General features: G+C 46.4%; 2 protein-coding genes across 29 annotated transcripts in view; one reads left to right on the forward strand and one right to left on the reverse strand.

The window, feature by feature from the left end:
- tcf4 (transcription factor 4) overlaps window positions 1–26,337 on the forward strand; it is a 162,241-nt gene that overhangs the window by 122,864 nt on the left and 13,040 nt on the right. For 12 of the 24 annotated variants that reach the window (XM_042058469.1, XM_042058462.1, XM_042058460.1 and 9 more), the window contains 4 exons: window positions 3,216–3,286; window positions 4,099–4,177; window positions 7,130–7,224; window positions 7,503–7,706. In XM_042058469.1, the coding sequence (XP_041914403.1) occupies window positions 3,216–3,286; window positions 4,099–4,177; window positions 7,130–7,224; window positions 7,503–7,706 (449 nt within the window). The remainder of the gene's footprint in view (window positions 1–3,215; window positions 3,287–4,098; window positions 4,178–7,129; window positions 7,225–7,502; window positions 7,707–26,337) is intronic. The other 12 variants (XM_042058470.1, XM_042058476.1, XM_042058471.1 and 9 more) reach the window with 1 other exon arrangement.
- LOC121679609 lies at window positions 8,502–16,821 on the reverse strand. Of its 5 annotated transcripts, XM_042058451.1 has the most exons (10): window positions 14,852–16,182; window positions 14,632–14,713; window positions 14,200–14,280; window positions 13,625–13,675; window positions 11,356–13,342; window positions 11,170–11,268; window positions 10,554–10,625; window positions 10,399–10,470; window positions 9,659–9,733; window positions 8,502–9,367 (listed from the first exon to the last, which is right to left on the reverse strand). In XM_042058451.1, exons 1-10 carry the CDS (start codon window positions 14,857–14,859, stop codon window positions 9,147–9,149), a joined length of 2,748 nt encoding a protein of 915 aa, XP_041914385.1. In that variant the 5' UTR covers window positions 14,860–16,182; the 3' UTR covers window positions 8,502–9,146. The 5 variants fall into 5 exon arrangements, 4 of the variants coding, with proteins under 4 accessions (XP_041914385.1, XP_041914389.1, XP_041914386.1 ...); XM_042058455.1 differs by lacking the exons at window positions 13,625–13,675; window positions 14,632–14,713 and having other exon boundaries at window positions 9,659–9,745; window positions 11,356–11,433; window positions 14,209–14,280; window positions 14,852–14,882; window positions 15,498–16,815; XM_042058452.1 differs by lacking the exon at window positions 10,554–10,625 and having other exon boundaries at window positions 9,659–9,745; window positions 14,852–16,186.

Raw genomic sequence — 26,337 nt, forward strand, 5'->3', positions numbered from 1 at the left:
GGGTGGGCTGATAGAGTGATAAGTGGGAGAGAGAGAGAGAGAGAGAGAGAGAGAAAGCAGGAGCCCAGCCTGAGCCTACGACAATCCTGTCGCGTGCTAATTTTCTGGTTGGATTCCGTACGGCGTCTCCCGGAGCAGCAGCGAAGCCTGGAATGCGGAGTTGTTGTCTTTTTCCGGCCGGCTCGGCCGCCTCAGACAGACCTCCATATGTTCCCGGCCCTTTGAATTCCCGCGCGCGGCAAAAAAAAACAAAAGTAATAAAACAATAGAAAACAGATTGAGCGCTGGTTTCTTTTCTCTGCATTCCCGTGTTATTTGAGCAGAGAAACATAAACATTACAGCATGAAACAAATAAGAAACACGAGGCCTTCCTCGCACATGTCCCTCAGCTTCGCACACAAGTGCTTTAGATTTGGGGCCTTTCAGTTCTTCCCCCTCAAAGACAGCAGGAGAGGAACATCCAGTGTTGCAACATACACAGACACACACACACACACACACAGACACACACATACATACACACACACACACACACACACACGCACACACACACACCTTATGAAAGGGCACATGCATGTGCCAGTTTGTGAATGTGAATGCAGCGTGTGAGCCCCGTCTGAACACAGAAGTGAGGCGCCATTCAGGAGGTGAGCCAGCCAGCTTGCAGGCGTGCAACAGCCCTCCTCTCATCCTCCTGCGCCTCTGATGTAGATCAGTGCAGAGACAACGCAGCCTCTCTCATAGTGCCTCGTGCTACAGCCATACCTATCACAGAGAGGAGGATGTGTCTGTGTGTGCAGGGGGCGGGCTGGGGGGGATGGGGTGGCTGCAGACCGGCTTTGCCAAAAAAAAAAAGGGAAGAAAGTCAGCCGTCAGTCAGTCATGTTAAATCAGTGCAGGGATCTGAGAACTGGGGGATCACAGCGAAAGATTCCCCCTTTGAAGGCTTTCCCAAACCCAGCCCCTCTGCAGTGCTAAGCTCGCCTTTATTTGAAACTGATTCTCGCTCGGAGCACACATGCTGCCAGTTAGCCCAGTCTGATACGCAGGGCTGTGTGCAGTAATCCCTGCTGCTCTGGGCTTCAAGCAACCCCCAATTTGTGTTTAGCGAGTCTGCTGAGATGCTCGGAGCCCCATTAAGGGGAGCAGGCTGGTGCCCGTGTGAGTTCCTCTGGGGATAGGTGGTGTGGCATCAGAGTATTGGAGTATAGCAGTATTGGGAGTATAGCAGTATTGGGAGTATAGCAGTATTGGGAGTATAGCAATATTGGAGTATAGCAATATTGGAGTATAGCAGTATTGGAGTATAGCAGTATTGGAGTATAGCAGTATTGGAGTATAGCAGTATTGGAGTAAAGCAGTATTGGAATATTGGAGTATAGTATTGCATTATTGGAGTATAGCAGTATTGGAGTAAAGCAGTATTGGAATATTGGAGTATAGCAGTATTGGAGTATAGCAGTATTGGAGTATAGCAGTATTGGAGTATAGCAGTATTGGAGTAAAGCAGTATTGGAGTAAAGCAGTATAGCGGTATTGGAGTATGGCAGTGTTGGAGTATAGCAGTGTTGGAGTAAAGCAGTATTGGAATATTGGAGTATAGCAGTATTGGAGTAAAGCAGTATTGGAATATTGGAGTATAACAGTATTGGAGTATAGCGGTATTGGAGTATAGCGGTATTGGAGTATAGCGGTATTGGAGTATAGCGGTATTGGAGTATAGCAGTATTGGAGTATAGCAGTATTGGAATATTGGAGTATAACAGTATTGGAGTATATCAGTATTGGAGTATATCAGTATAGCAGTATTGGAGTATAACAGTATTGGAGTATTAGAGTAGCTATAATCAGGTGGATGCGCAAAAGGACATCAACATATTTGTCACTGGGCAGAACTATTGGCAGGAACTATTGGCCCTGGCATGTGACCCATGTAATGTTGTGAGTGGCGTTGTGCTAGTGAGGTGACTGGGCACAGGGTCATGAGTTGGAGAAGCGGGAGAGTCATGGGCATGGGGCTCTGGTGGTGCCAGGGGAGTCATGGGCATGGGGCTCTGGTGGTGCCAGGGGAGTCATGGGCATGGGGCTCTGGTGGTGCCAGGGGAGTCATGGGCATGGGGCTCTGGTGGTGCCAGGGGAGTCATGGGCATGGGAGAGAGGGTCATGTCAGGGGAGGAATGGGAGAGAGGGTCATGTCAGGGGGAGGAACGGATGGACAGCGGGCGCTGCATCGGCGGCTCTTTGGCCTGGAGCGCGGCGAGTGGTCAGAGCGCGGCGAGTGGTCAGAGCGCGGCTAGATCCCCTGTGGAGCGGGGCGGAGCTAACTTGCCTGTGAAAGCGTAAACGCGCCATCTGGGAGGCCCAGCCAGTGGAGCAGAGGCTGTCAGGAGAGATTGGCAAGGAGCGTGTCAGGGAAGCAGGACACACACACACACACACACACACACACACACACATACACACACACACACATACACACACACACACAGACAAAATAAACAGCACGTTTACAGCATGCTCACACACAGTCAAAGGACACACGAATGCACTGAGGGTATATGCTCACATTGAAGACATTTGACCACAAATGAGCAAGCAAGAGGTTTTCCACTTCACGTATAACACAGTAGACATAAACACACACACACACACACAGATACACACACTGAATGTGGGCTGAAGGTCTCTATCCGCTTCAAGGATCAGACTCAAATTGCCTCGCACTGTGGCTGAAGCACTGGGACTATTTTCTGGCCTGTGAGCAGAAATGCCCCAAATGGGACAATGAGACTTTTAATTTCTTTTACAAATGTTAGAATTCCTGTTTGTTGAGTGAGCATAAAGAATGATGGGTGAGTCTGAGTTTGTGTTGGCAACTGAGAGAATAACTGAATGCGTGTGTGTGTGTGTGTGTTGATCTCAGTGTGAGATAAACGTGGGCGGTCCTCTGTGGGACTATCAGCTCTGTCCTCGTGTGTGTGTGTGTGTGTGTGTGTGTGTCCGTCCTTCCTCTCCTGGGTCAGCCTCACTAGCGGGAGCATGAATAATGTGCTTGGAGGCGAGCGATGTGACAGCTGGAGACGTCGTGCGCTTGAAGGGGGGGAGGGGGATTAGAAGGAGGGATGGATGGATGGAAGGATGGAGAGGGGAGGGGGTGGGGTTAACTGAAAGAGTGTCCTTGTCAACGGGCCTCTCCCATCTCTCTGTGCTGCAGCTAACCGGGCGCCGAGTGGGGCACCAAGCAGCTCCCAGACGGGTGACGCCCTTGGAAAGGCCCTGGCTTCGGTGAGTAGGCCCTAACAAGGCCCAAGACACTTCACTTATGCACAGGCCTTGTCCCTCTCTCTCTCTTTCTTTCTCTCTCTCTCTCTATCACGCACATAGACACACGGACACGCTCCTCAGCTTGCAATCAGCTACCCCAAAAAACAAATCTTCACTGAGGATTTCATATTAGCCTCAAACAACATTAGGATGCCAAGCCATTATGTACATTGGTCCATTTAAATCGAGGCTACTGAATGTACACGTGTCTTTATCTATAGTATGCTCTGTGTGTGCAGTACCTGAGGATCAGTATATACCTTTTGTGTGTGTGCTCTGTGAAGTCTCTGGAGGAGTGTGGTCTCAGCATCGCACCTCCACACATCTCCAAAGTGTGTTTATTCCCGTCTTTATATTTAGACTGTTTATTCACGCTCATTTCTAGCTAGTTAGTATTACTCAAGAGTATTGGATGATAAGCGCTTTAATTGAGGAGTGATTAAATGTGTTTTCTGCAAAGCAAGGTTAAAGTCCTTAGCAGAATAATTAGCTCCGAGCTGAAGACTCAGTAAGAATCCTGCTAAAAGGAAGATTCTGTGATGATGGGTCTTGTTTATGTCAGCAGTACAGCAAGAAAGCAGGATGCAAAATGTGTACGCGCACACACACACACACACATACACATTCACTTTGTCTCTCTCTGAAACCCACACACTAGTCACGTACACATACACACACACACACACGTTCCCTTGCTATTTTCTTGCTGATTTGTCTATGGGGGGGAGGGGAGAGATGTTGGCTCACCATGTTTGGCTGCCTTCTCGTTTCAGATTTACTCCCCGGATCACACAAACAACAGTTTCTCATCCAACCCCTCCACCCCTGTAGGCTCTCCGCCCTCTCTCACAGGTACCTGCTGTCTCTCTCACGCACGCATGCACACACACACACACACATACAGTACACATACCCACGCACATATACACTCCAAGGGCAGGCAAACACAGTTGATCAATTGTAGTTGAATGGGTTATGAAACTCTACAGTATGGAAAAGAGGTTGATGGTTGATGGGAATTCCAACATTTTCTGGGCAGTGCTCAGAACAGAGTGTTTATGGTCACAGTGTGTGTTGTGTATTTAAAACATGGATGTGCAATCAAAAGAAACAGCTCTGCAAAATACCAGACCAAAAACAAAATCAGAAAGGATGGAGAGTGGACAATGCAGGCCTCAGAGTTTTAGAAGAGCCTTTTACAAGATGGCTGACACTATTTGCACTCCTCATGGCTGAGAGATGGGCCGAGGTAGACACACATTTACTCCCCAGTCCCCACAACATCTACTTCATCAATGACTATCATCTGCACAGCTGAGGGATCTTAGCAACAAGAATACATATGCATAATATGAATCATGTGCACGACTTACACATACACATGCACATCAACTCAACAACAGTGCCTATATAATAAACACATGCACACACACACACGCACACACACTTGTGCACGTGCACACTCATAATACCCTCCCCTTGTAAGCTCCGCTTTGTTTTTTCACCAATTACCGTTCCCAGCAAAGCAACGACACAAATACTCTGGCTCAGACTCCTTACAGCGAAAAACAAGTTCCTCGTAATCAGCATGTAAAATTCAGTGCTAATTGTCTCAGCCACACATCATTTGATATTTCCCTGTGTATTGACTGATAGTCTTAATTACAAACGCTTCTCAACAACTCATTTCAAAAGCAGCGCTGCAAATACTGCACCCGTTGCTGTCGAAATGGTGGCCCGTAATTGGCGTTTATTAAAGTATTAAAGTTATTAGAGTCCGCAAATAAAAGTGGCGCTTACTTAGCTGACCACCGTGAACTAATATTTTCACTTTTAAGTTTATTTGGAAGTTTAGAAAAGGTAAATGTTGATGGTTATGCACAAATGTTTTGTCAGGTAAGGAGCAACACGTTCAGTTTATTTGCACATGAATGTGGAAGTAATCACATGCTAATTGGCAAGAAGGGAAATGAGTCTTAATAACACAGAGAGGTTTTGGGGGTGGGGGGGGGGGAGTGGTAGGGAAACGCACGCTGAAATAAGAGAGGACAAGAACGACAATATAATCAGATCTAATAAGCATGATGAAGGCAGGGCCAGGACGAGGAGCCGTAGAGGTCAACCTCCTTTCTCTCGCTCTCCTCACACACTCGAGAAGAGCGGCAAAGGCCGATCTCCATAACACAGCCACCACCCCCACACCCCCCACCCCCCCCACGCCTCCTCGGGCCCTTTGTGGCGTTACCTGCCTCTCGCGGCTCCGCTCACACCCCCACCCCCCCCACGCCTCCTCGGGCCCTTTGTGGCGTTACCTGCCTCTCGCGGCTCCGCTCACACCCCCACCCCGCTCACATTACACCCCACCCCCCACCCACCAGCTAATGATCACAGGTCGCACAGATCAGGGCCCGCTGCACAAAAGCGCCGGCACAAAGGCGAGGCAGCGCTGAAGGCAAGACATAAAGAGAGGAGGAGGTGGCGCAGGAGGAGGAGGAGGAGGTGGTGCAGGAGGGGGGGGGGGGGGTCGGGGGGGGAGAAAGGGACTGTTCATTCCACAGAGAGCCAGTGAAAGGAGGGGGCCTGGTGTGAGCGGCCTTTAGCACCGCAAACCCCTCCTCCTCCTCCTCCTCCTCCACCCCCCCCCCCCTTCTCCTTCCTCTCCTGCTCCTGCCAAGACTCAGCCCCATATGCCCCACTAGAGGATTAACTGACTAAGTGACAGGAGCGACATCCGCTTCTCGGGACCTTTGTGAAAGTGTCAGGGAAGGCGCACACACACACTGAGCGCAGTCGAACAGCACAGCCTCCTCATTGTCTTCACCCCGCCTCAGGAGTACTGCAAGACTCTGCATGGATCAGTGGCTACAGACATACAGACCTGTCATTATTTACCCCTTATATTAAAACGCACTTCCTCATTAGGGAGCAGCACGGCCCTCTTTCATCTTGACCGCCTCTCCTTCTCTTTTCCACTTTGTCTCCCTGTTTCTCTCTTCTCTCTCTCTCTCTCTTCTCTCTCTCTCCCTCTCTCTCTCTCTCTCTCTCTTCTCTCTCTCTCTCTCTCTTCTCTCTCTTCTCTGTCTCTCTCTCTCTCTCTCTCTCTCTCTCTCTTCTCTCTCTCTCTTCTCTCTCTCTCTCTCTGTCTCTCTCACCTACTCTGTTCTGGCCCTGCTGAAGGGGACACTTTCATCAGTCTGTGTGTAAATCTGATTCTGGCGGTAGGCAGACACTGTGGCCCGCATGTGAGCAGCTCTTTATCCAGCTGTCACAAGGCATTACAGGCCAGAGACGAGCACAGAGCAGCGCTCACACTGGAGGATGCACAGTGGGAAAGGGGTGACCGCAGGACACCTTAGAGCAGGACGCGGCAGTGGACTCACACACACACACACACACACACACCCCGGAACACGCTAGTGTAGAGACTCTGCACCCTATGAATGATTAAATGAGCTCAATAGTTGTTATAATGAAGTGATGTGCGGTCAGTGTGTAGTGGAGGTGTGTGTGTTTCTGACCAACTGTAGTCCTCTCTCCTCCAGCCCCCAGCTCAGCAGTCTGTGGAGGTGTATGTGTAGTGGAGGTGTGTGTGTAGTGGAGGTCAGTGTGTAGTGGAGGTCAGTGTGTAGTGGAGGTCAGTGTGTGGTGGAGGTGTGTGTGTGTGGTGGAGGTGTGTGTGTGTAGTGGAGGTGTGTGTGTGTAGTGGAGGTGTGTGTGTGTAGTGGAGGTCAGTGGGTAGTGGAGGTGTTTGTGTAGTGGAGGTGTGTGTGTAGTGGAGGTGTGTGTGTTTCTGACCGACTGCAGTCCTCTCTCCTCCAGCCCCCAGCTCAGCGGTCTGGTCCAGGAACGGCGGACAGGGCCCATCCTCTCCCAACTATGAGGCTCCGCTGCACTCTCTGGTGAGTCAGGACAACTCCTCCGCCACACTCACCCAGTCCACCACTATCCTTAAACAGCTCGCCATTTTACTACATTTCCATTTTTAATTGACCTTTACACTTAAAACACATAGAGTGCTGTAGTCACATAGTTTACAATTAAGTGGCGTAGAGTCCAGTTGTTTAGTGTAGTCGTCTGTAGAGTCCAGTTGTTTAGTGTAGTCGTCTGTAGAGTCCAGTTGTTTAGTGTAGGCGTCTGCGCTCACCCTGCCTGTGGCCCCCACCTGCCCCCCTTGCAGCAGAGCCGCATTGAGGACCGGCTGGAGCGGCTGGACGACGCCATCCACGTCCTGCGCAGTCACGCCGTGGGCCCCTCCCCCGCCATGCCCAGTAGCCACGGCGACATGCACAGCCTCATCGGCCCCGCCCACAACGGAGCCATGGGCGGCCTGGGCTCCGGCTACGGGACCGGCCTTCTCTCCGCCAACCGCCACGCCATCATGGTGAGTGACCTCTGCGTGAGCATGTCTGAGTGTGTGTCATACGAGACGAGAAACATTTGACGAGCTTATTCTTAGCCTTCTTTAGAAAACACGCGCGCGCGCACGCACACACACATACACAGCTGATGGCTTTTCATTGATTTTTTCTCTTGGATGGACAACAATCCAAAGGACACTGAAGGAAGTGCAAACGTGTTATTAACCACAGTAGTGCAAAGAGAAAGATGGTGGAGAAAGCAAGGGAATGTGGAGAGGAAAAGAGAGAGAGAGACACACACACACACACACACACACACCCATCTTTATCACCGCCTGGGGACACCTGACAGAACGGTCACTTTTGGGGACACCACTTTCTAAGCATGGTACAGACAAGGCATTGCACAGGAGCATTGTATATGGGTTCAGTAATAAGCAAATCAGTTGGAATATAGAATACACACTTCATACCTGAAGTTAGTCTGACACCTGACTCCTGACCAGCCACAGGGGACAGGTGTCAGGTGGTCAAAGTGAGGACTCTGGCCCCGCCCATAGTTACGCCCACCCAAGTGATGTAATCAACAAGCACAGTGCAATCTGGGGACCAACTTCTGTATTTTCTTGGATATACTGAAAACCATTCTGAAGGAGCACATGTAATGTAAACCATATTTGTTCAAGTTGCAATGCATCTTATACTATAATACCATGAGGTATTTGAGGATTTACTGTTGTTTTGGAAATACTTGTGAGACCTGCCTCATGACACCAAGTTGAAGCTAATACGTATACACAAGGAAAGAAATAAAAACATTAGTAGCAATCAACACATTTATTGGCTGCTTAACACAGTGCCAGAATGCACAACCACACTTCATTAGAACGTTATGAGGTAGATTGTTGTGATAGTTATTAGCGTACATTATTTCTGAAAGTGCTAGTAATGCTACAGTCAACACCATGTGAAAAAGCAGATACCTTCTCAATATAAAATATCTACTCAGGCATTGCAGATACCAAGTGAATAATGAAAATAAAAGAAATATTAAAATGAATTTAAAAAATTGTGTTGTCAGAATATTTTTAACGAACCTCGTCAACAAGGATACAACGTACCTTCTTCTCACACTCAACTCTTTACACTTCAACATTATTACAATCATGAGCATCATTAATTTTCCTCTAAAGCCTGTTTGTATGAGCATGTAGTATTAACAACGAAAGTACACAATTGACCCTCTCCCAACCTAAAATCATTTAAGTACTGTTAAAATAAAGTGCATGTACTGTAATACCAATGACAAAAACATTGCTGACCCTCTGCCAACATAAAATATAAACAAGAATACTGTGTAAGTACAGGGCATGTATTGTGTGGTCCTCTGAAATGCTCAAGCCCTGTTAAGAAAACGGAACACATTCCCATCTCCCACCCCCAAACTCATTCTTATCAAATTGCTATAAAAGGGTCTGTGTGGTTCTTTGGTAGGACACACAACGATTTTTGACATAAAACTTAACTGACATCCAGTCACGGAACTTAAGTGCTTCAGGTGCTGAGTTGATACAAGAAACGCAGTCTGCCTTCCCAGGAGTTCTGCCTGTAGTGATAAATTTCATCAGGGTCTTCTCAACAGCGCGGATTTCTTCTTGACTCCATGGTCTTCTCTTGCGGCAGGCTGTGAAATAGAATCACAACAAAGAATATCAAAAAGACACTAATGAAATATGCTTAACCAAAAATGTTCACACTTATGTGTCTTTCAAGTCTGACAATGAATGAATTGTTGTATGATCAAGTTGTTTGACAAGTTTTAATTTGATAAAGACAGAGGCCTATACATTTATTTTAGCTCAGTTTCCTGACAGGTTTAACATATTTACTTGAACACAAACCCTATCATTTGCTACACTAGTTTTGATCGGACTACATAAGTTCATATCAGAACACAAACATCCATCATACTTACATGTCTTGGATGCTGCATCTGGAACATCGGAGTTCATTTCATCACATTTACTTTGGCTCTTCATCTTTGATGTGCCTAAAACAAAAACAATTTCACACCACAAATCACCATCCTGTCTGCAACACACATTTTGTGAAGGGCAAATGAAGACACGTTTGCAAAGAGGAGAAGCAATTTTTTGCTTCTGATTTATTTATTTTTTGCTTCACATTCATGAAAAGTTTGGTATGAATATTGAGTCATGTATCATGAAACAGTCATGAATGCTTTATGTGCAGTTTATGACAGCTGCTATGAGTTATGTGTTATGAACTCACCCGTCAAGTAAAGTGTTACCCAAATGTTTGTGAAAAGGTTTTAGTGAGTTAGGAGTCTTCTTGACTATTTCTAAGCTATCCCAGACTTAGGTGCTACTTTTAGGGCTAAAATACTTTGAGTTAATCCCCAGCTGACAGTTATATTGTGGCAACGTTGTGAGCATGTACCGCATAGGTCGTCATGGTGTAGTTGAATAACATGGTGGCTACGTACATTTGCGAATCGTTTGGATGTGGTGGCTACATTTCTTGTCCATACCTAAAGTTACATGCAGAGGACTTTCTGGGGATGTCAATTATGTTGCTACAGCATTCTCTGAAAGTTAGTAGTTACTTTTAGCCTTAAGATTCTTTGTGAATATGGCCCCTGCTGTCTCCGATGATATTTATTTATCAGTTAGGCATGAACAAAACCTTACTCACGTTTCTTAGTAGCTGAACCTGGATCCTCGGACTCGTCCTCTGACTGCATGCAGTGTTTCTTCTTTGAAGTGCCTGCGTTTCAGACATTAAAATCAGCATCATGTTCAACACCTTCAAGACAACCTGCAAGCATTCATATTACTCTTAATACTTACGTTTCTTAACAGCTGAACCTGGATCCTCGGACTCTTCCTCTGATTGCATGCACTGTTTCTTCTTTGAAGTTCCTGCGTTTCAGACATTAAAATCAGCATCATGTTCAACACCTTCAAGACAACCTGCAAGCATTCATATTACCCAGTTTTTCCGCTAGATTTTTTTTAACAGTGGCGGCAGGTACCTCGGATTAGCATTGCTGTTTATTCTTAAACTGCAATTTTCAGCAGCCAGCGGAGGGCATTTAGCCTACTAGTACTATGCTTCCGGACAATATTTTGCGTCTCCCCTAATTCTGAAGCAGTGGCACTGCTAAATGAAGAGGAAACACTGAGAAGAAAGTTAATGTTTTAAATAGGCTACATCAATACAATATATAATATGTAAACTGAAACTGGACGGGCCATAATAACCTCTGACTAGTTTAGGCTACTTATTGTTAAATTGCAATGTGAGCGGCAGCCAGCAGGGGAGGATACGTCGCAGGATTATTTAAAAAGCAAATGTGCGTCTGCCCTGATTCTGATACCGTGGCGGTATTAATTAAACAATGGGGGGGGGGGGGGGGCATGCTGAAATAAATGTAGAGGAAACACTGTTACCCTTAATACTTACGTTTCTTAGCAGCTGAAGGTAGGTAGGATGTAGAAGGTGGGCTTAGTTCTTCGTCCGTCAGTTCGCTTTCTGAATGGTCACTCTCCTCTGGAATTGTTTCTAAAGCACACCAATCAGAAACTTGTGAAATCTACTAAATGTATAAATCATAGTGAGATTAACATTAACCTTGAACATTATAATTACCATTGGGATCAATTTCAATTTCATCTAAATTCTTTCCTTTGTAGTCCATTAAGCACCCTCTTTCCATGGCCATCAGGACTTTACTAACTTTAGCCAGTTGTAGTGTTCCTTCTGGCAGACGATAGAACTTGCGGTGGACTGCGATGTTGTGGCCCAAAAAATCAGCCAATTGATCCATTTCTGTATCTTTGAGGTTCAAAACCTTGGAAAGTGTGGATACATGTTTCCTTAATTTCGTAGAGGATAAGCGCTCTGGGTATTTGGCTTGGCACTCCTTTGCAAACTGGTGAATGCACTTGTAGCCTCGAATAAACGTTTCTTGTCTAGGTCTGGAAAAAAAATAGATGTTATTTTCGAGAACCTCACAGGATGCACGAGTCTTCACTAACAATTCCATGGACGCCTGCATTGCTGGGGTTAGCAGTAGAGGGACCTTCCTGTCTCTCTTCCCACGAATTTCAATCCTTTTGAAGTGTTCACACAGCTTCTTCTCTAGAGCAGTTAGAGCCTCAGCTACATCTGCATGCAATGGCACATCAGTTTCAGTGAAGGCAGTTAGGCGCATTTTTGACACCTCCCCCTCTCTTCTACGGTTGAACAGTATGAGCTGAGCGAGGGTTACCTCAGCTAGATCAACCCAGTTCCTTGATGATTTCTCGTTTGTTAGCTGTTGGTATGCTTCTTTTTGTTTTTGATCCATGTACATGTGCATTTTTTTAACATCTTCAGTGAATGGCAGCAGTTGTGGGGTGTTCCACTTCGCTTCTGAAAGTGTTTTCAGTGCAGATGAGGAAACATTTTCATTCCAGCATGTTCGGTAAATTTGTTTGAAGTGTTGTGCATTTTCAACAATTTTCTTTTTCCCCGATATCATTGCATTACATTCAATAATGCTCGCAATCTTCTGCAAGCTGTGGCCTAATTTTAAAGCCAGTGAAGGTATTTTGAAAGAATTGGAGTTACTGTCAAAGCCTGCTACATCCTTCACAGCATTCACAACATGTGGAAAGTTCGACGGAAGAATGAAATCCTCCATCGTCTTCATTGGGGATTCCTGTGTACCTGCTAACAGCAGTCTTCCAACCTCCCTCATCTTTTGCCTAATGTATTCGTGTTTTGAAGGATCATGGCCAATTTTGTTAAACATTTGCTCTCCCATCTTTACAATGCACACGTCATTTTTAGCGGCATGGGTAACATCATCCTGACTCATTTCACTTAAGAGCTTCCATAACTTAGCACTTACTCCCACTGGTACAGGTTGAGCGTTTGCACAGAGTGATTGTATTCTGTTTTTGCCAGGTTTGAGTACCCCACACTGTCTAGCCAGAGTGCACCTTTTCATATGCTTCCAAAGAAACCTTCTCTTGAAAAGCCCTTGGCAGCTTAAACAATGCAGGAAATCTTGAGGATTGATATTACGGTCACTTGTTTGTTTACAAGGAACTATCACGCCAGAGCCTTCACGAATCACGTCAATGTTGTGTGCCCGGTTTCCTTTTTTGCGCAGAAGGTCCAGGTGAATTCTTCTTGATTTTGAATTTTTGGGGAATCTAACAGCTGCAGCTACTTCTGCTTCATTTTTGTGTACATGTTCCAAGTGTCTTGCCATTTTTGCATAAGGCTTTGAACAAAAAAGACAAAAATGCCTTTTGCTGTAGGCCCTTGACCCATCTGATTTCTTTTTCACATTCATTACAACTACTGACTCACTTGAAGACTTCTCATTGTCAGTGGCAGAAAAGGATGTTGTTGTTGTGCCATCACTGGACTTGGCAGAAGAAACTTTGGGCCTGACCTTCTTTGCAGGTTCCTCATCACTGGACTTGGCAGAAGAAACTTTGGGCCTGACCTTCTTTGCAGGTTCCTCATCACTGGGCTCCTCTGAGCTGCTGCTATTTGAGTCCGGAACATAATCGTCCTCGCTGCCACTATCTTCACTGCTGGGCAAAGAATCCCTTGGAATGCCCAGCATCTCTTTTGTGAGCTTCAGATAGAAAAACAAAGATTAATTTTAAAGCAATGTTTAGAAAGTTTTGCAGTCTGCTTACTGATATTAAAAAAAGCTGTGATGAAGTCAAATACCATGAATGAGAGTAATAGGAGTATCTATGAAATGTAATCTACTAACACTATGACAACTATCACCACATCTATGATAAAGCATAACTCATTCATTAACATCAAGACAACATTGTACAACAAATACACAAACACAATTTGTTCTCCCATATTTCACTGGTTCAAGTAGTCTTATATTATCACTTACAAACACACTTTCCGTTCGCTGTAGCTCTGGAACTAATTCTGAAGCACTGTTCTGTGGAGGACAAGAACACATAGGAGGACATCAAATATATACACTATATTGCCAAAAGTATTGGGTCATCTGCCTTGACCCCCATATGAACTTCAGTCACATCCTGTTATTAATCCATAGGGCTTAATATGACACCATTTTCTGCTATAACAGCTTCAACTCTTCTGGGAACACTCCTACACCTTGTGGAAAGCCTTCCCAGAAGAGTTGAAGCTGTTATATCTTAAAAGAGTGGACCAACGTCATATTAAACCCTATGGATTAAGAATAGGATGTGACTGAAGTTCATATCGGGGTCAAGGCAGGTGACCCAATACTTTTGGAAATATAGTGTATATAACAATCACATATTACCAGACAATATACAGAGAATCAAATATATAGCCATCACATAAGACCAGACAATATAAGGAGAATCAGGTCCAAACATATTTCCGAGTTTTGTGTTCACACCTGTAGCACACAACACGTCTCCTGGAGTAAACACTGGGTGATTTAACATGTTTAGAATGTAAATTACTTACATTTCGTACTTTTGTTGTTCTTTTTGGGCCTTCCGTTTTGTATCCCGATTCTGCATCGCTCTCCTGCTTCCCCATGGTTGCCTGTAACAAACATACAGTATAAGCTATGAAATGATCATCTAATTCCACTATTCATGCCCATAAGACATTTTCTCAAGAATGTTTTTATTGCATATGAACAATAATGATTGCTCTTTCTTCACATGGCACACAGGCACACAGTAACAGTCATCTACACTATGCCTCCATCTCCAAGTCCTGGGTCTATAGCAGTTCATTGCATTAAATGGTCTATTATTGATTTAATAAGAGCAACATCATCCTTTTATATTACAATTTTGCCTCATCCCATACACAATTTATTTAGAGAATTGTCAAACAGGAACATTACTGTGATGTGCAAACTAATGAGAGTGTAGCTGTCAACTATACCATTTTATCATAGAGGGATTCACACTTTGAGTGATGCTGGCGCAAAACTAAAATTCGTTTTAAGAACCTCTCCGAGTTGGTACTGTGCAATAGAAAAGAAAAGCATGCATTTTACACCATTACACTAATAATAGTCTAATACATATTATACATCAATATGTTAGCCCAAATTTAATCTGGAATAAGCATGACCATAGGAATACAAATTTGAAATGCTTACCTTGTCATTTCACATGCTCAACAAGTAATATCTAAGGAGATAATAATAGAAGAATATAAGACTGACATCATGGGGGGAAAACAACTTAATATCTCTAACGTTAGCCTAATGTCTGTATAACTAGGCTGTTAAGCTACTTTGTCATTATGATAGCTCGCTAAAGTATTGACTTATTAACAGTAGCAAGGTCTCTACTTTTTTTGATAACTTTCTAACTTGCTAAAGTGTTTACTTCATTAGCATGCTGTCTGGTTTTGTCAGGCAACGTTAGGTGAACTTGCCAGCGTGCAGACATGTCCCCTGTTAGACCATCTATGCTAACGTCTATTTGTAGGTAATTTGCTAACGTGCGAACTTCGTTTGCTTGCCATCTTAATAACATTTGGTAGTTGGCTTGCTGAAACGTTACATGGTTTAAGCATGCAGGCTTCGAGGATCAAAGCCGTCAAAAGTAAAAGTATAACGTTATACATCGCATTAATTCAACACTTACTACCGTAGTACCAGCGGAGTGGTGTTAGACTCGTATCCAGTAACTAACCTAACGTTAATGCGATTATAACGTAGCAACAAGAACTACCCTGCTGTTCTATCAAAAATATGTTTCTCAAGTATAAAGCAATACAAGACAGAACATTAAACTTACATTTACAGCACACACGTGTCCTCTCCTCCACGTTTCACCTACTCCTGGTTTCATCAAAATGGCGCTTGTCAAAGTACTTCTTGTTGTAGAAGAAAGACGTTGTGGGATAGATCGCTGCTGATTGGACGTGAATCTCTTGCGTTGTTTGAAATAAAATAACCGAAATTAATACATTTTTATTTTCATTAATTTAATTGTTTATATTCCGGTATCATCAATTAGAAATGTTTTAGACTAAACCTATGGAATACAAAAAGTGCTGATATAGCCTAGTTGTAAAACTGAGCCCGCCAAAAGCATCTGGGGTGGGGTGGGGGGATCCGTTCTTATAGTCTATTTGGGGACTTGAGTCTGATGAGACCGGGAGTGCGAGAGTGGAAAAGGGAGTGCAGCCAAACCGCCAAAATGTTGGGGGGAGGGGTGTCCTATAGTCTGTATGGGGACATTAGTCGAGAAGTGCTTAAATACTATGCAATTAGCGAACGTAACACAGACGATTTCAAACGTGTAGTAATCTAGTAATACTCTAGTAATAGTAGGCTAGGCCTGTAAAGTAGCCTACTTGAAGCCTATGTTGAATAATCACTCATTAATTTGTGCAAACAAGTAATCAATGACATGAAAATTAAACTAAGATGGCCAAGTTGCTGGAAGGAGTGGCGTTAACACACAAATCTAGGCAAACTTTAAAGTTAGTTGACCCGTGAAACCAGGTTTATCATAGGCCATAGATAAAACACAACTTTGAAACAGGCTTTTTATGGAGATTCTGTTGAATATGGCAATATAGAGGTAATAAGCTTGGTTTCACCATGTCTAATAGGCTAGTAACCTTAGCCTATGGGTAAACTTCCTTTGCTGTTCTCCAGTAACTGTCTTTTCCTGGTTTCTTGGTGGCTTATGGTCACCTGATACATCATGTGACAATGCCCACTTCTGTGGGCGGAACCTGACTTCAGACAATGTCATTGGGGTGGAGCCTGCAGCATAGTTTACACACCTGCAATACAGCCACTGACCAAAGGTGTCTCACTCCTAAGCTTCGATCTTCAGCACACACACACATTCGGACAAAATCAGAACTTTTGGGGACGATGAAAACTTTCAGAGATATTGATGCTAGGTATGTTAGCATGACAGCTGCTATCATGTATAGCTGTTATCCTGGTGGGGACTATGGTTTTAGGTCCCCACTCAGTCAATTGTCCCCTATTGGTTGGTGTGCAATCAACCCATAGTCCCCTATTGGTCGGTAGGATAAGTACACACACACACACACACACACACACACACACACACACACACACACACACACACACATACACACACACACACACATACACACACACACACACACACACACACACATACACACACACACACACACACACACACACACACACACACACACACACACACAAGGCAGCAACAGCAGAGTGTGTCTTATGAAGCTTGACGACTACCACATGTCTGTGGTGCAGCGCTGTGGAATGTGTGACATGTTGATGCAATTCAAGCTGGACCTCCTCTGCTCTCACTCACTTTTCCCTTCCTTTCTATCTCTCTCTTTCTATCACTCTTTCTACCTCTCTCTTTCTATCTCTCTCTTTCTATAACTCTCTCTTCCTCTCTCTTTCCTCACCTCACTCCTACTCTTCCTCATGTCACTCTATGGGGTTGAGAAAGATGTTGTGACCATCAGAAGAGATTTGTGTGTGTGTGTGTGTTTTGTTTCAACATCTTCAATATCCCCAAAACCCCCCAAATCTCTGGACACTTGCTCTATGCCTGCGGCTCAGGACTGACTCCGGAACAGTGAGGTCACCACCAGTACCACACAACAGGCCGAGCACATCCATTTCTGTACATAGACACACACACACACACACACACACACACACACACACACATCTGCTAGTCAAGCCACATGGTGTAGCACACAGCACATGGCCATGTATGAACAAACACACGCACACAGACACACACTCACACACTCGTCAGACCACTGCGCATGGTCAGCAACAGACAGACTGGGGCTAAATAAAGGAAATGGCTTTGGGATTCAGTCAGACCTAAGCCCTGGCTATGAATGTATTCCACACAGGCACAGGGAGGAGGAGGAGAGGGAGGGAGGGAGGGAGAGAGGAGAGGGAGAGAGGGAGGGAGGGAGAGAGGGAGAAAAAGTGAAGGGGGAGGTTCACTTCAAAACATCAAGGAAGATGCTGGTAATCTTTTCCATATTTAAGGTTGTTTTTTTTCTACTTGAAACAAGCCATAAAGAGGCAGCCAGCTGTGGGGAGTTAAGCTTCAGTGGGAGGCAGGGAGAGAGGAAACACATGGGACTAGGCTGGAATCCTCACCACACACACTACACACACACACCTTCCCACAAACACTCAGGCAGACACACTAGCCATGCATATCTACAGTACTATACAGTATATGTGCATGTGTGTATTCTAGTCTCTAGATCACACACAGAAGCACATATATATAGACTGCAGTACATAAACACAGCCAGGGCCCTACAGGCATTGTGTGTTGTGCTCTTATCTACAGTAGTGCACCACTAGTGGTAAGTGCGGGGATGCCGCAGTGGTGTGGCATGAAGAAAGACTGATATTTAACAGCATCACCAGCAACACTGAAGCTCCTGCTCATTTGTGTGAGCCTTGTTTTGTGAGTCATGGGGAATAGTAAGACCCTTCTCACGCAAAGTCTGTGATGAAGCCGCACACACACACACACACACGTACACAGGTAGTGGCAGCAGGCATGTGGCTTTGGCTCTGACTATATCCATGTGCCTTTAGGGGCCCGTAATTAGCCGTTTCTGCACGAGCTCTGAGAGGCGGTAATGTTGTTGTGTTTATTTGTGTTTCCCTGTCAGTAAGAGCGGCCTTTGTTTGCCTCGCGTTCCCAGCACTGATGAGGCTGTTTTCTTAATACAAACAAACACTGAGCAGAGTCTGCATCTCATAAATGCCGGTGATCTGCAGGGGCGAGCCCCCAGGTCCCCTTGCTTATTTGGCAGCGCGGGGACTCGGTGGCCTGGAGAGGGGGGTCCAGGGGGCCCCTGGCCCTCTGCTCTGTGCCCCGACGAGGGCCCCACACACACACACACACAGCCTGTTTATTTGCACACCTCTCACCTCCCGCCAGAATCGGAGGAAACACACACACGCTCACACGCACATGTGACTGCCACCTCAGCCCCACGGCGCAGACTGACCCCCCCCCCCCCCCCCCCCCCCCTTTCGCCCGGTGACATTAACCATACGGCTGTCCCTCAAGACCGGGAGAGAGGGAGCGCAGAGCCGAGCGAGAGGGAGGACAGGAACGCGAGATGGTTAGAGGAGGAACAGGAAGGAGGAAAAAAACTCTGTTGGTCAGGGGTTTGGGTTACGTGTTGTGCTGCGCACATGCACTGTGGGGCGTGTTTGATTGAGGAGTGATATGATTGGTCTCTTATGAGGGTATTTGTGTGTGTGTGTGTGCGCAGTAGTGAGGAGTGTTCCATGGGAATCAGGAGAGATATTTGCCACAACATCCCACAGCCTTCCACTGATTACAGCGCTTAAGTCACACTCCAGCCATCTGCTGTTCTCATCACCCATTTACACCACGCACACCCCAGCCCAAGAACATGCGCACACACACACGCACACACACACACGCACACACACACACACACACACACACACACACGCACACTCAGATAAACAGGCCCTTACTCACACGCTCATACTGCACACACATACACTTATACACTCACACATGCACACATGCTCCCACGTCAGTCCCCAACACCCAGAGAGGAGGTTTGAGGATTGTCCTATTGAAACGATAATGTGCTTAAAACACCTGTTCGTGACAGATTAAAGTAGATCTCATGTCATTTGAGCCCCTATTGCACATTGATGGAGCTGTTTCTGATGGGCTGTTTAGCTCAACTACATTTCTCTGGATTGTTCTGCGTTAGAGGCGAAAGGAAACATCTGCTTAACTTTTTTTTTTCTCCCTCCTGGCTGTTCTCTTTTGTTGTGGAGCAAAGCTATAGCCCTGAGAGTCAGATGGCAGAGAGCTCGAATGTGCATCTCGTTAAGATGACCACACTGCGGGCAGTGTCCCTGAAGTGGAGGAAAGCTGCGCCGCGATGCTCATTTCTAAATGTGTGTGTGTGTGTGAGTGTGTGTGAGTGTGTGCGAGTGTGTGCGTGCGTGTGTGTGCGTGAGTGAGTGAGGTGTGTGTGTGTGAGTGTGAGAGAAAGTCAGCGTCTGTGTGAGAGCCCACTCCCCTACTGCTTGGTCCAGTCCACGTGAGGGAGGCTGTTTGCATGGGAGGGGGGGGGGGGGAGTAGCAACGGCGGTTGCGTTGGTTGGTGGGAAAAGTTGGTCACCTGGTTGAGATCTGCGGGGTATGCATGACACCTCCTCCCCCCTCCTCCTTCCCACCTCCCCCTTCTCCTCCTCTTCAACCCCCCCCCCCCCCTCCTCCTCTTGGGAAACAGCTGGATCATATTTGGAGAGTTGCTTTCCTACAAGCCAGGAGTCAGAGACTGGGGAGGCTGAGGTCATGGGGAAAGCAGGTGCTCTCATGATGTGTCTGAGAGGAGCGTTACGGAGCAGGGGGGGGGGGGGGGGGGGACAGCGTGGGGGTGGGGGTGGGGATAGTGAGGCTCGGGGGGGGGGGGGGGGGGGACAGCGTGGGGCGTGGGGGTGGGGGGGGGGGGACAGCGTGGGCGTGGGGGGGGGGGGGGGGGGGGGGGGGGGGGGACAGCGTGGGGGGTGGGGGTGGGGGATAGTGAGGCTCGGGGGGGGGGGGGGGGGGGGGGGGGGGGGGGTTTGGGGTTTGGTTGGAGTTTGAAGGGAGGCATGTGTTTCTCTGCTGTCACTGGTGTCAGTGTGTGAGTACGGCGTGAGAGAGGGAAAGAGAGAAAGAGAGGGAAAGAGAGAAAGAGAGGGAGGGGAGGGATGCAGCTCTTTGCTTCTTAAGCGATTTGCCTAATGCGCTTTGTTCACAGTCTAATGTTGTAAAGACACACCAGATAACCCCACACATCCCAGCTTTTCCTGTGGCACTGGCTCTGCCAACAAACACACGCAGGCACAATAACGCAGTGTCCCACCTATTCATTCTGTAACGACCTGACCATTCCCCATCTCCCCTCCCATACACACACACACACACACACACACACTTAAACATCTAAACATCCGCAAACCCTCATCACATGTCAAGGGTTGAGCAGGGTAGGTGCGTCATTATGACCTAATCTTTAAACACTTTCAGCAGTTCACCGAGGCTGAGTGTTCCTCTAAGCAGTTTAAATGGATGCGTGGCCTATTAGTAGGCAGGAGCTGGGCGCATTACAGCTTAAAAGAGTCGGAGTAATACCTTTTAAAAGTGTCTCCCTTCTGAATAAATAGAGCCATAAGCTGCAGTAAATCTTCTGGAGATAGCAGATTGTGGTCAAAAGCCATCCGATCTGTGGCCTTTTAAAAGGGAGCTAAACTTCCACCCCGTTTGGGAGCTGGAGATGGAGGGAGGGAGGTGCACAGGATGAGAGAGGAGCTGCGCTCCCAATCTTGTGTGTGTGTGTGTGTGTGTGAGCGCTCCCAATCTTGTTCTCAACCAGGAAAGGGGAAATAGATGCCCCCTTCTCTTTTACTGTGATTAAATGGGCACCCACGGCAAAAAAAAAACAAAAAACAGGTTACGTAAAGTCCTGCTCAAAAACCAAACACAGGAGAGACCAAAGGAGCTTGAGTTGGGGAAATCTAGGAAGCTGCATGCGGCATGTAGACGTGGAGATTGTTGGTGTCAGAAAGTCACTAAATCCCTGCCCAGAAAACACTGTGATGTGTGGTTCATTAAAAAGCTTTAGCTCTGTTTTTGCCCGGTCCAGGCAGTGTTTTTACACGAAACAGAATGACACACTGGCGTTTGGAGTGTGCATGTGTAATGGAACTTGTCTGTTATTATGTAGCAGAACTGTAGCCGCCACATCCGCACTCCCTCACTTCTCGACCAACACAGGTGCTGACACAAGTTTCAGTCAGTGCCACAAATGTGGTCACACTTTGAAAGTTTGGGGGTGGTTTTGAGAAAATGGTGGTTTTGGCATCGCTCTGCATATGCAGGAAACTGTACGGGGGTACACAAACACTTATCTGTGACTAAAATACAGGAAGTGGTAAGGGTAATTAAGTCATGTGTGCACGCGTATGTATGTGTGAGAGTGCATGGAAGAGAGAGTGTGTGTGTGTGTGTGTGTGTGTGTGTGTGTGTGTGTCTGGATGTCTAAGACGCACAAAGGCACACTATTATACTCCCATTTTTTTGCCGACGACCCCGAGCCCTCCCCCCCTCGCCGTGGAAACGCCGGCTTGACAGAGGCAGGCTTTGTGATGCGACTTTTCCACGGCCGCCCCAGAAGCTGCAGCCCCAGTGTGCCCCCTGCTGTCTGCAGCGTGCCACAGCATGCACCCCCCCCCCCTTCCTCCCTCTCCCAAGCACACCGCCCGGCTCCAGTGGAAGCACTAAAAGATGGATTGTGCGCTCTGTCCAGACTGTGTTTATCTGAGCTAAAGTGCTTAAGCTGGGCCTGCCCATTAAAGCTGCCTTTAGACGAGCACCCCCGCACCCAGCACTCCCACCGTCGTCCAGTCGGTCCGGTCCGTCAGAAGAGCACATTCCCCCTTAATCCGCTTTCTAATCTGGCCTGCTTATGTTTGCCCCTAACAACTTGGACATGAAAACATAAAATTTGTGGCTAATCGTTGCGTCTAAGACTTCTGACATGACACTTCTACTGGAGATCACGGAGGAACAGCTGTCGTGTATGTGTGAGGGAGACAAAAAGATGAAGTCATGGGAAAGGTATGCTTGAGCCTCCAGTGACAAATTGCATTCAGACGGCGATTCATTCATCAGACTTGGGACTGTGGAATCTACAGCGTGAATTCCCTCTTCTTTAAATAGGGCCATGAAGGGAGGCTTTACACAAACAGGAAGCACAAACATGCAATTATACTCTTACTTAATTACGAAGGGAAACAAGACCTGTATGTTCTAATGCCCTCTCACATGTGGTCGTATGTGCTGCTTGCTCTCTCCTGGGTATTTGCATTCGCACATAAGTATATGCATATGCATAGAGAGCAGTGCCTCTTGCTGGCAATGCATACAGGCCCAGGCCTGTTTTAATTGAATTAACATCTAAAGACGCTACATCTGCAGTTCCAGTGCACTCTAAATCTTTAGCAGCTGTGCTGGCCCACAGGACCAGGTTCCCATTCAGGGCCAGAGGAACAGTTAGGCGCTCACACACTGCACTATGTGTGTGTGGCTTGCATCAGCAAGAGGAGAGTGGCGCTCTCTGCCAAATGAAACTTCCTTCTTGCAACCAGACCAATGCATCAGTGTTTTCAATTGGTCTTTACAGGGAGAATTGGAAAGTAATACTCACGCAATACACAGGCACATGTGAACAGACACACACACACACACACACACACATACAGACACATACACACACAGTGCGCATGTCTTGACCTCCCCTCGATTGTAGCGCGTCTTTAGGTCCTGACACCCCACAATGATGAATACAAAGTTGTTTGATGTCCACCCACATCCTTTTTTTTCTGCCCACAGAGGAAGTCAATTTGTTCCAACCATTCAGAATAATGTAAACCATTCTCCTTAAGCAAGCCTGCTTTTTCCCCTTCTCCTCTCTTCTCCTCCGGTCCCTCCCACCATCCCACCAAATGCTTTTGTTCATCACTTTCAATTGTTTGTGAGAGTCGAGGGCTATTTTTAGGGCCATAAACTTGTCGCCCTATTGTATCACTGTTTGACGGATGGCCTCTTGATTCAGACGCTGACCTTGGGATGAAGACTTGCACGCGCAAAAACACACACACGGCATACACACACACACACACACACACGCACAGGGCAGGCCTTGTGTGATCGAGCTGCTTTGGAATGTGTTGATTTAGTCTCACCATGGTCTGTCGCTTTCATAACAGCACAGTGAAGTTTCATATATGAACCAACATTTTGTTTTCCCATGTAGGCTGTTTCATTCAGTGACAAGCTGTTTAGCATCTTTTGTGCCATAAAAAAATCATGTTGCTGATAAAAGAAATTCTCCCCTTATTCAGTCCCATTTGCGGATTTCTAGTGGTGTGGAAAGACTGGCGTTTTAAGTAAGATATTATTTGTACTTCCTGTCTGTCTGGCAGTTTTAATAATAATAATAATAATAAGCTTTATTTGTATAGCACCTTTCATACGCAGCTCAAAGTGCTTTACATTTGAAGCATGTAACACAATAATAGTCAGTCAGTCATTATCAATCACTTTTCTTCATTGCTAGGGGCCGTTTATGATCCACTCAGCAACATATCAAAAATGTAGAAAATGACATGTCAAAAGACTGGCAGCCTTTAGGACAGAGAAGATGCTGGATTCAAACACCTGCTGTTGCTGTCACGTATAAATACTGTTAGCCATACTTGTTCCCCACATGTTCTCTTCTTAATAGAATCTCTTTACACATCTCCTAAATGCCACTGTATCTGTTTTTTGTTTTTTTTTACATTTTTCTCATCTTTCATTCTTATTCCATCTTTGTTTCCTTCTATGTTGGCCTGGTGAGGTTTTCAGTGCTTTCATTAGAGCGCTGTGATCGTCTGAACGTCACGTTTCATCTTTACTGGTCTGTAGCCAGCCTCTGATGGCACTTATGCAGTAATAGTGCTGTTTATTACTGTACCGTCATAAGGAAGCAATTTTCCCTCTTCTTTGAACACTGGCCAGGGGTCAGCATGTTTTTTGAGCTTTGGGAGGAAAAAGAAAATTGTACACACACACGAGCATACACACAACACACACACACACACACACACACACACACACACACACACACACACACATACGCACGCACAGAGCCTAGTTCAAAGCCTCATAGAACCCCATCCAAACTTTTCAGACCACCCGACATCATACACTCACTAAGATGCATACTGGAACAGTGAGTAATTTGGTGTGAACTAGAGAGCGAGAGCACGAGTTTTGTTTTTCAGCATTTGATCTACATCATAAAGCCTCTTCCCTCTCCGTCTGAAGTGTTCTCCTAAAGTCTCCTTTTTTTTTTCATTTCCTCTGCTTCCTCCTCTGGCATTCCAAATGCCAAAGCCTTACATGGCCTCTCCGTGCCACGTGTGTTATGCTGTGGAGTTGCCACAGCCATAGACACAGCATCTCTTGTGATAGGGCTATAATTTCATGCTGTAGCACATGCGTGCTGACCAAGGTAGTGGCAGGGAGGTCATGACCACTGCCCAGATGCCAGGTCCTTTTTTATGTAACCTCCTGCCCCTAAACAACAGTCTTACACATCTCTCAGTCCTGTGTGTGTGTGTATATGTGTCCGTGTGTGTGTCCATGAAGAGGTGTGGGGAAGACCTGGCTGAAACCTTGGTCGTCATGTATTAAAAAAATCAGACTAGCCCTCTCTGTAAAAGTTTACACCTACAGTAGTAACTGCCAACACCAAAACCCTGAAATTTATGACACACTGTACACGACATCCTATTATTTCTAAAAGCCAACATAAGTAGGCTGTTTGAATGTATGGCATGACTACAAATGGGTTTTTACAGTGTGTGTGTTTTTTATTCATGATGCCTAGGTTTTTTATATTGACCTACCAACTCACTACCATGAATAGAGAGCAAAGTTTTGTTGAATACCTCCTGACATTATTCAGATTATCATCACTGGAGACTGATTACTGAAAGGCTGTGATGTGGGGAGCATAATTATATTTTCTTTGTCCCACAAAAATAAACATTAAATACTTGCTCATGTTTGTTAAAAACATCTATGAAGTACTGTTCATGAGGAGTTTGGTCAAAAGCCAACCCTAGTTATTATAGTGTGTGTGGGGGGGGGGGGGGGGTGGATGCCAGCCTACCAGTGCAGGTTATACACTCATACAGGCATACAGAGTGCTCTTAGTTCATACTAACTGAGCTTCAGCTGGCATGGCCTCCTTTCTTTATAGGCCACTTAGTTTAGCATCAGCCAGCACTTTCATTTTGTGGTGTCAAAAGTGCCATGGAAACAATGAAATCAAAGTGCAACCTACGCATTTATCAGGGCTGTGGGAGCACAACACAAAACAAAACAAAACAAAAGACATCAACGACACCACCAGGGGCGACAACAGCCCCGCGCGGATGGCCCCTTTGCCCCTCGCATCGCAGAAAGTTCCGGCGCTCCGCCACTCTTGACCCAGAAACTCCTGCTCGACTCCGGGGCTGCGTAATGGCGGGTGTGAGGCGCCATCTTCCTGATTAGCGGTGGCACGGCTGACAGGGCGACACCGCGCGGGCTGCTCTCCCCAGCGACGCCCCACACACACCGCCGGCTCCCGTCAGCACGCGCTCAGCTCAGCTCCGCTCCAGCCTTGAAATATAAAAAAGCCCCATTAAATATGTACGCCAGAGCCTTCCATCCGCAGCCAGGAGTATGCCATTTTGCATTTGGGGGGCCGCGCGCTGATGAAAGACAAGCAAACAAATGGCGTCTTGGAACACTCCCGTGCCTGTCCCTGCCACAAAAACCCCCTTCCACATTTTCTGATATTTGCATCGAGCTGGGGAGGCGTCGCTGACATCTAGGAGCTGTCAGAGGCTTAGCTGGAATTACAGGCGGGGGGGGGGGGGGGACCTGGCAGGTACTCAAATTTCTTAAAAAACAGAGTGAAGAAAAAATGGAGGAGAGTGATAGATACAGAAAGGTGGAGTGCAGGCGAGGGAGAGAAGAG

This window comes from Alosa sapidissima, chromosome 13 (genome assembly GCF_018492685.1).
Source record: "Alosa sapidissima isolate fAloSap1 chromosome 13, fAloSap1.pri, whole genome shotgun sequence".
Taxonomy (NCBI): Eukaryota; Metazoa; Chordata; class Actinopteri; order Clupeiformes; family Clupeidae; genus Alosa; species Alosa sapidissima.